The sequence below is a fragment of the Ochotona princeps genome, chromosome 15, assembly GCF_030435755.1.
Source record: "Ochotona princeps isolate mOchPri1 chromosome 15, mOchPri1.hap1, whole genome shotgun sequence".
In the NCBI taxonomy this organism is placed as follows: domain Eukaryota; kingdom Metazoa; phylum Chordata; class Mammalia; order Lagomorpha; family Ochotonidae; genus Ochotona; species Ochotona princeps.
In genome coordinates, this window is record NC_080846.1 from 53,756,675 (window position 1) to 53,766,623 (window position 9,949).

At 58.3% G+C, this 9,949-nt stretch overlaps 1 protein-coding gene across 1 annotated transcript; it reads right to left on the minus strand.

Moving 5' to 3' along the window:
* Nucleotides 1-200: 200 nt before the first annotated feature.
* Nucleotides 201-3,861, minus strand: LOC101533463 (aquaporin-2). Its single transcript, XM_004598979.2, has 4 exons — nucleotides 3,499-3,861; nucleotides 1,173-1,337; nucleotides 850-930; nucleotides 201-411 (listed from the first exon to the last, which is right to left on the minus strand). The coding sequence occupies exons 1-4, from the start codon at nucleotides 3,856-3,858 to the stop codon at nucleotides 202-204; spliced, it is 816 nt and encodes a 271-aa protein (XP_004599036.1). The 5' UTR covers nucleotides 3,859-3,861; the 3' UTR covers nucleotide 201.
* Between the last annotated feature and the right edge of the window lie 6,088 nt (nucleotides 3,862-9,949).

Consider the following 9,949-nt stretch of genomic DNA (forward strand, 5'->3'; position numbering starts at 1 on the left):
GCACCGTGAACGGCTCCAGCCTCAGGACCGGCTCCCTTTGGGTCTGGGCTGTGATGCGTACTGCAGATGACTGCGCTCCGCACTGGGTTGGACTAGAGAGTAGGGCCTGCGCAGAGACAGGCACCGGGAGCCGGAGTGGGCGCTCCCTGCGGCCCCCCGATGCGCAACGCGGCGCCGGGCCGGGCGTGCAGGCGCTGTGGCTCAGGCCTTGCTGCTCCGCGGCGGACTCTGCGGCGAGTGCAGCTCCACCGACTGCCGCCGCCGCACCTCGCGCTCCTCCCAGTCGGTGTCCGGCTCCAGCCCCTTGAGCACGGCCAGGCGCTCGGACAGGCTCTTGGCCGACGGGAACAGCACGTAGTTGTAGATCAGGGAGCCCAGGATGGCGCCCACCAGGGGTCCGACCCAGAAGACCTGCAGGCGAGAGGAGAGGGCTGCTAGCAGCGCGTGGGGGGCCAAGGGCCCCTTCCTTCATTCTGCCATGCTTGTCCAGGAGCTGAGGGTGGGAGATTCGGGTTCCTGGTCATGAAGCGTGTACTGCGCCCTTTCTCTTTGTGCCTTGGTTTCCTTTCACTAAGATGGTGCCAGTCTCCCAGCCCTGGCTAAGGGCTGCACGGTGCCTGCCGTGTGCTCATGGACACTAGTGTAGCACGTACTGAGGTCCACGTGCTGCCCGGGGACTCTCACTTCATTTCCCCAAGAGCTGGTGAGCTAGGCCAGCTGTCACTCTCAGGGCAGGCACAGGGCAAGAAGCAGGTACCCCTAAGGAGAAGGAATGTGGAGGGCGGGGTACAGCTGCCCTCCTTGCCCTGCCCTTGATCTCCCTCTGAAGCGGGTGTCTTAAGCCATTACCCAGTGATCATCGAACTTGCCGGTGACGACGGCCGGGGCCAGGGAGCGGGCAGGGTTCATGGAACAGCCGGTGTAGTAGATCTGCAAGGGCAAGAAAGGTCCAAGGGAGAGGAGGGAGGTGAGAGAGAGGTCAGGGAGAGCCGGGCCCTTCCTGGGCTGGACCTGCACCTGCACTGGGGGCATCTTTGCAGGGGACCGGGGTGGGGGGGCTCTGTGTGCATCTGCTGCTGGAGAGCTGTGCCTTTAGGGTCCTGGGAGTCTGTGTTTCTGGGGTTCTGTGTGTGTCTCTCCAGGGAGGCTGGCCCACCAGAGCTGTGACCTACCCCCAGGAGGTGGCCCAGGGTCACGGAGAAGCCGATGGAGAGGGCAGGGGTGCCCAGGTTGTCCTCCCGGCGGTTGTCGGTGGAGGCAAAGATACAGAGCACCAGTTGCAGAGTCAGGAAGAGCTCCACGGTCACGGCCTGCCCGGCTGTCGCGTTGTTGTTGAGCTGCAGACAGAGGGGCTGCTGGCTGAGCCTGTGCCCCTCCCACCTCCCTGCCCTCTGGGCTGGGAGCCAGAAACCCCCAAGCTGCTCACACACCTTAGCCCCACCAATGCCTCCCTCCTGGGCTCTGGGCCCAGGCTGAAAGGAAGAAAGCCGACTCCATGGCCCCTTAGATGCCAGAGGCATGCACGGAGCTTGCGTCTGCAGTTGTGGGAACAAGAGGGAAGCTGTTTCCACGGCAGCAGGAAGCTTCAGACAGGGGACCGGAGGGTGTCTTATTATGCTGCCTGCTCTTGAGATACGATGGCAGCCAGAGAGAGACCGAGGGTCTCCTAGGGTCCAGGGTCTTGGGTCTGGGGCTCAGCCCTGTGTGCCCGCTCTACAGCGAGTCTTGTGGGCAGTACCATCTTCCAACCTTCACCTGCTCTGCCCTGAGGACTTGGGACTGGCCCGCACTGTGGAGCTCGGAGTCAGGACACTGGAGCTGTCCACCACGATGCCCAAGGTTCCTGTGCAGTGCCCACAGTCCCAGCAGGCACCAGGATGACTGGGGCTGAGCAAAGAGGCAGTTTCACAAGCAGGTGGCACCCCACACGGGATCTCTCCCTGGGTGCTGGTCCTGTACTTGGGTGCACCCTGCCCTTGGGCTGTGCCCTGGGTAAGGCAGAGCTGTCTGACTCTTGGCTTCCTCGCTCCTGCTCCGTCCCTGGCCTCCCACCCCAGGTCCTCAGGGGCAGGCTGGTTCTGTGGGCTCGAGCCTCCTGCTGGTGTCCACCTTCAGAGCCTGGGGGTAAGGGGGACAGGGCAGAGAGCTTTGGAAGCCCCTGACTCATCTGATTCTTTGGGCCTCAGTGTTTCTCCTTCTGTAAAGTGGGAGCAGTGAGATGGGTTTGTAGGGACTGGCAGACCTTGGCCCTGCAGGAGAGGGTGTTAGACAGCTCTTGGCCCATTCCTGGGTGCTGTCACTTCGTGGTTCTGCAATCTGGGCCTTCACTTTCTCATGTTGGGAGTTGGGAAGACCACAGCATTTGCCTCACAGCTATGTACAAAGATGAGCTGGAGTCCGGGCTGGCATGAGGCAGGTGCCTATCAACGGCGATTTCCTGGTGACCAGGCTGGCTCTCCCAGAGGACACTGGGACAGCCTCCAGGCAGGTCAGCCAGCGTCCCCAGGGACAGACCCTGAGGAGTTGACAGGAGACTTCCAGACCCTTTCATGTTGCACTGCCCCATCCCCACACTCAGCTGCAGAACAATGGGAGAGCAGGGCAGGGGTCCCCATGGAGGAGCAAGGCTTGGCAGTGCTTTCAGGAAGTTCCTCCTTGTGTCTAACTAGGCCTCTCCCTGCTGTGGACTGAGCTGTTCTCAGCCGAAACAGATACCTTCTGTCGGCCTGTTGCCCTGGCTGCCCTGGCCTTAGTCTCCCCCCAGCCTCACGATACTTCTCACTTCTTCCTGCAGCTGCCTGTCCCCTCCACGCCCCAGATGTGCGGAAGGAGGAGGGTGGGCGTGGAAAGGTGGTGCTCCTAGGCAGTGGCCTGGCAATGTAGCAGGCCAGGAACGGTGGAGGACACTGAGGCACGAATGGGGTCCCGGCTGGAGGTGGAGGGGCTGAGCGGGGAGTGCTCTCAGCCCTACCCCCTCCACACCTGTCAGACAAGGGGGAGCTCCCCATGTGTACGCCTTGGCTCGCTGCTGCCTCATGTAAGACCTGGCAAATCACCCCTGGAGGATTGATAGTTTTCTCTTGGACACAGACCAACCCTGGGGCCTTCGGCTGGCACCTCCCTTCCCTGATCCCCAAACTGCTCAGGTGTTTTGTAGGTGGGCGTGGGTTCAAGGGCTGACTGGCTGTGTCCCCACTGGCCTGGCTGAAGGTGCACTTCTTTCTGGGCTGTGTGTTCAGAAGGCACCGCTGCCCCAGGAACCTATGCTCTGCAGAGGTACACCTTGCTCCTGCTGGAGTAGGGCCAGTAGCGGCCAGCGGAGACCAGTGGAAGCCAACCCAGCACACCACTCCTCCTCCTGGGCCTCGGGGCACAAGGCAGCCCCTCTGTGTCCTGCCATTTCTCCCTCCCTTGCTTTACCTAGGGCTGCCTCACTCTGTCTCTCTCTACCAGTTCCCTGCCCGCCCCCCCCAGCTCCCACCCCCCTCCGCTACTCACCGCGTTGACACCCAGATCCCCGCGGATATTGGCTGGCGTGATCTCGTGGAGCAGAGCGGCCCCTGCCACAGCCCCCAGCAGCTGGGCCGCCACATAGAAGACTGCACGCAGAAAGGAGACATGGCAGCCCACCAGGCAGGCCACAGTCACGGCAGGGTTGATGTGGGCCCCGCTGATGTGGCCCAGAGCCTGCACCAGCGTGCCGATGCCCAGGCCGAAGGCCACTGCGATCTGCAGCACGGAGGGCAGCATCGAAGGCCAGTTGAGGGCCGAGCCGAGGCCGAAGAAGACGAAGAGGAGGGTGGCCAGGAACTCTGTGAACACGGCCCTGGAGAAAGCCACGGACCGGAGCTCCCACATGCTGCGGGCCTCCCGCTCGCTTGTTCGCTCCCCGGCTGGCTTGCTCCCTCGCTCCCTCGTTCTCGGGGCCTCTGTGGAGGCTGGGCTTTGGGCTTATGTAGAATCCATCCGTCCGGGTGCGGCCACGTGCTTCTGCGCCCTCCCCACTGCTGCTGCCCACTGCAGGCCTATCATCCCATCTCGGCCTTCACAGCTGACTAATGTTCCCCATTACCCAGCTCGAGATAAGGGCTGACGTCCCCTAGTTTTCCGTGTTTGTTCCCTCAGTCACCCCAGGCCCGTTGCCCCCAGGGGCTTCCCCACCCCCATGGCAAGCTGTGCATGGGGACCCCTCAAGGGGGTTGTAATGGGTAGAGGTGCTCTTTTCCGCTCAAGCTGAGGGGCATACGTAGCAATAGCAGTGAGAGATGTTGGGGTATAGGGAGGGGCTCCTCCTGCTGCCCACCCACCTCCGCTTCTCCCAAGGGATGGAAAACAGCCGCTTGGCCTGTGACACATTTCTATAGCAGAAAGGCCTGCGTCTGCCCTGTGCCTGCTTGGTTGCAGTTAATTACCCGTGAGCCATTAAGCCTTGCCTCCTCCTGGAAGCCCCTTCAGCCCGCAGCCTGGAGCCAGCGGTGGCTTGGGTGGCATGGGGACACCTGGCCCTGGGTGACCATGGGGTCAGATGAGGATGTCTGTTTCAGCGCCCCCCATCTCCCACTGGCTCCATCTCCATGTAAAATGGGGTTGGAACCCACCTCGCAGGCCCGGGACCTGGGTGACACACAGGCCCCGGTGCGTCGAGAGCACCTGGCCAGTCAGAGGCCCCATCCTCACAGCAGTTGCTCGGAGTTGCTTGTGTCTTTATGTGCTGAGTCTCCCGACACGCATGTAAGGACGGCTCTGGGATCCATGTGGGTGCTGGGTGGGGGTGGGGGAGGGATGCATTTCCCTGGGGCAGTGAGCTGTGTAGGCCCAGGGAGGCCAGGCTGCCCACCCCTCCCAGTGCCAACGCCTCCTGTTGGCAGTACCGCTGTGGCCAATGGGTTCTGGCATACCCTCAGGGCCTAGGAGCCCCCTAAGTTCCCCACCCCGTTCACTGGGTCTTCCCAAAGCAGAGGAGGGCTGACTCTCCTCTGGGTCCTTCTGGACCCTGCCCCAGCTCCTCGGCCGGGATCACTGGGGGCGGCAAGGCCCAGGCAGCGTGGGCTCCTGTTGGAGGTGATCCAGCAGGTGGTGGTTGTGCTGGGACTAGGGCCACACCTTCTGTAGCTGAGTCACGTGCCAAGCCTCAGCTTCCACACATGGATGATGGAGCAAAAGTGCCTTTCCCGCAAGGTTGTTCTGAGAACGCAGCAAGATGGTGTGCAGGAAAGTGTTTTGCGCCAGAGTACCTGTCTGACACACGTGGACGTGTGACTGCTTCTCAGGAGGAAAAGGGGAGGAGGAAGGCCCGAATAAGAAGGGAGACTCTGGAAGAGCAGAGTCTGTGCTGTGTTCGCAGGGCCTAGGACAGCGTCGCGTGCATGGGGACCTGGCCCTCATCCCAAAGCTCAGGGCAAGCAAACATGGGGTGTCAGGAGCCACCCCAGGCCAGAGCAAGGACCTGGAGCGATGTGGCTTGACCGGGGCTCTATCCCCATCACTCCCCCTCTCTTGGTGCCTTCATGGGTCACTGCTTCCTAGGACCCTGGGTCTGCTGTCCACTCCAGCTGGCTATAGTCAGGCGGGAGCCTTGGAGGGTCAGGGGGGAGCTGGTGTTGCAAGAATGCGACTGTGTGCCCTCAAATGGGCCACTCGTCCTTTCTGGCCTTCTCACGGTCCTGGGAGAACCTCCTCTCCCAGCCTGCTGGTAATGCTGGATGTGTGGTGCCATGGCCTCTCTTGGCAGCCCTGAAGCCCCACCTCCATTCTCCACGTTTGGGGGGCTCAAGTGCAGTGGGTCACATAGAGCGCCCCCAGTAATTCAGACCCTGAGGGGCTTGTAAGGACCATCCAGCTTGTGATCCATTTCTCAGACTGGCATGTGGAGTCCCCAGGACCAGGCAGCAGCAGTCAGCAGTCCAGGTCTGGCCCCTAGCCTGGTACGGCCAGCCTGGACTGTACCTTCAGCTGTGCCTCATGGTGCATCAGCTTGTGGAAATCCCTAAGCCTGTAGCCTCAGCACTCCCCTAGAGACAGCTATCAGCGTCAGCAAGGAGGCCTTAGGGGACCTGGGGGCACTTGTGCAGGCCGTTGGCACCCCCATGGCTGAGGACAAAAATGCTTTCCTGAGATGGAAGCCATGAACTCTGCTTAACCGTGTGGATCTAGGGGAGCGGAGAGCTGTCGCCACCTGTGTCAGTGACATTCAGGATGGAGTGCTGGCTATTCTGCTTCCAATCCAACTTCCTGCCAATAGGCCCGGAAAAAGCAACGGAGGATGGCTCAAGTGTTCTAACCCCTCCCGTTTTCACTAGGCCTTGCAAAGACACAATCTTAAAATGATAGTTGCCATGTGGGTGCATAACCTAGCAGAAAAGACACAGATGGCTGTGTCCATTGGAGAAATCCTTGTTCCCCAGCCCCGGCTCCTGCCTCTGGCTTCCTGCTAATAAGGAGGCAGTGGTGAAGGCTTCAGCAGTGGGTCACTGACAACCGGGGAGACCTGGATGGAGTTCCTGGCTCCTGGCATCAACCCCAGCCCAGTTCTGGCCCCATCTGGGGATAAAGTCAGCCGCTGGGAACCCTCTGGCTTCGTGTCTCTCTGTCTCTCGAGTGAATATATATTTTAAAAAAAATTAAAGTGGTTAAGATAAAATGTTTTGTGGTATGTGTATTTTTGCCATAATGAAAAAGACGTAGTATTTTGAAAATTAGGAAAAAGACAGATGGCTTTCTGGCAAACTGGGTAGTCCTGGCATCCCATATGGCTGGCAATTTGTATCCCAGCTGTACTGGTGATCCAGCTCTCTGCTCTAATGATCTGGGAAAGCAGTGAAGGATGGCCCAAGTGCTGGCCTCAGCATCCCCATGGGAGACCAGGCTGAAGCTCCGGGCCCAGCCCTGCCCCAACCCTGGCTGCCGTGGCCATCTGGGGAGTGGAACCAGCAGAGAGGAAATCCCGCTTTCTCTCTCTCTCTCTCTCTCTCTCTGTAACTCTTTGAAATAAATAAATAAATCTTTAAAAAAAAAAGAGGACCAAGAAATATACTTTTTTTAAAAGATTTCATTTTCTTACACATCTAATTATTTTTATTGGAAAGGCAGAATTACAGAGAGAAGGAGAAATAGAAGAGAGAGATCTTCCAACAGCTAGTTCACTCCCCAAATAGCTGCAATGACCATAACTGTGTCCATCTGAAGCCAGGAGCCAGGAGCTTCTTCCAATGGCCTTGGGACATCTCCTGCTGCTTTCCCAGGTCAGCAGCAGGAAGCTGGATTGGAAGTGGGGCAGCGGGGATGCCAACTAGCATCCATATGGGATAATGGCACCCATATGGGATAATTCTCAACAGGTGGAGAATTAACCTGTTGAACCACTACACTGGCTCTGAAACACTTTTTCTTTTTTAATGTAACTTTAGCAGCTCCCCAACTGACTGCAACGGCCGGTGCTGTGCATATCCGAAGCCAGGAGCCAAGAACATCCTCCAGGTCTCCCACGTGGGTGCAGGGTCCCAAGGTTTTGGGCCATCCTCGACTGCTTTCCCAGGCCACAAGCAGGAAGCTGGATGGGAAGTGGAGCTGCTGGGATTAGAACTGGGGCCCATATGGGATCCTCGCACGGTCAAGGCGTGGACTTTAGCCACTACACCATTGCACTGGGCCCTGGAGTTAACTTTTAAAGGTGTGCCTTCACAGGCAAATCACAGGCGTGATACGTTGGCTAAGCCCTGATCATGTCGCACCTGGAGCCCAGCTCTCTCAAGGCCTTCAGATTGGTGGGGTGAGGTGTGTATCCCCATAGCCCCCCTCCATGCCCGGCACCAGGGCTGGTGTTACCTCCCTCCTTGCTAAGACTGCTGGTGGTTTGCCTCAGAGGCCCGCTGGGCGACTCTCTGGCAGGTGTTCCATAGCTTCAGTCATAAAACTGAGCGGAGCAATCTTCCCAGGTCCCATAAAACTCCAGGCAGCTGTTTTGCAAGAAAACGCGAGTCGCCGCTGCTCCTAGCCAGCTGCCTGCTTCCTCGGGGCCGGCCTGGCTCTGTGCTCTAGCTCCACACTTCTGCAGGCACGCTGCTCTGTGCAAACACCAGACCGAGCAGCCGAGCCCCTGGAGGCCATTTTCAACAGCAGTTAAGCAGTGTACACACCCAGGAAAGAGAGGGCAGGGAACTCCTTCAGCAAAGTTTGGGTGGGCACAGGCTGGTGGAGCCTCCTCCAGCGGCCACAGGACACCTTAGAACGGCTAAAGCACAGCGGTTGCAGCCCCCAATATGTGGCCAGTGTCTGTGTGGTCATGGTGTGATGTGTTGCTGAGCTTGTATCCGTCAACGCGTGCTCACATCCCCAAGGTGGTCCTGGGAGCTCAGTGTAGGCCTCCTGGGCTTTAGAGATCATAAGTGGAACACAGAAAGGGTACAGAGCTACCCAGATGCCACCAGCTGGGTGTGGCAGGGCACAGCAAGGGCGCCTGGTGGACAGCTTCCAGAGGGCCACACATGCCATGGTCATAGCTGGACACTGATAGAGAGCCCCTGCCTCACCCGAGGTAACACAGCTGGCAAAGGTGTGAGAGAGGGAGCTGGGGCTCTTGGAAGAATAAATCAGTGGAGATATGGTTTGCAGGGGCTTGAGGTGGGGGTGGACCAGTGTGGGGATATGCGCAAGGGGTTCCGACATGGGCCCTTTCTGGTCAGCCACCCTCCCCTGCCACTGGAAGGTGAGAGAGCTAGGACAGGGCTCACCCATAAGGGAGGCAAAGCAGGTTGGAGTGGAACCCAGGCCCAGGCTGGCTGGAGCAGGACAGAGCTGGCCAGGCCCCTTGGGAGCCTCCAGGAAAGCAGCAGAGAATGGCCCAAAGCCTTACGACCCTGCAACCACTTGGGAGACCTGGAAGAAGCTTCTGACTGTGGACCTGCCTAGCTCTAGCCATTGTGACCATTTGGAGAGTGAACCAGCAGATAGAAGATTCACTCTCTTCGATCTGTAACTCTACCTTTCAAATAAATATATATATTTTTAACTGCCTGCAACAGTTGGTGCTGAGCCAAACCAAAGCCAAGAGCCTGGGACTCTACCTGGATCTCTTGCAGGTGGGACAGGGACCCATCTGCTGCTTGCCAGGATGCACATTAACAGGGAGCTGGCCTCGGGAGCAGAGCCGGGATGCAGACCCAGCCTCAGGAGCAAGGGCTGTGGGTACCTCCACAAAGCCAAATACCCACCACAGCACATTATTATTATTATTATTATTATTATTATTATTATTATTATTATTTATTTTTATTGCAAAGGTAGATTTACACAGAGAAAGAACCTCTGTCTGCTGGTTCACTCCCCAAGTGACTGCAACAAGTTGATCTGAAGTGAGGTACCTGGAACTTCTTCCGGGTCTTCCGTGCAGGTGCAGGGTCCCAAGGCTTGGGCTGTCCTCAACAAACAGGGCGCTAGAAGGGAAAGGGAGCAGTCAGGATACAAACCAGCACCCATATGGGATCCCAGTGCATGCAAGGCAAGGACTTTGGCCACCAGACTACCTTGCTGGGCCCATGCCACATTTTTAAAGCATGAGTATATTCCAAGCAATATTTGGGATAAACGTTTGTTTGTTTGTTTTATACTGAAGGCTATGAATATCCACACTAATGACAAGGACTTCTGCAGACAGCTCCTATCAGCCCCATTTGATTCAGGACTGAGCTGTGGCACAGAGCGAGCAGACGTTGCCCAAGGTCACAGGGCAGACACAGGAGCAAAGAACGTGACATCCCAGCTTCCTCCACCTCCAAGGCCCAGTGACCCCCACAGCAGGACTCAGGTGGAGCAGGGCCCTCCCCACTCCATGGGAGGGGCTCAGGGATGGCAAAGATGCCCACAGGAGGAGACGTGGCCTTGGCATAGTCCTCTCACCTCTGATCCTGCTGTGTTTCCTGTGCCAGAACATGCAACGTCACTCACTCCTCAC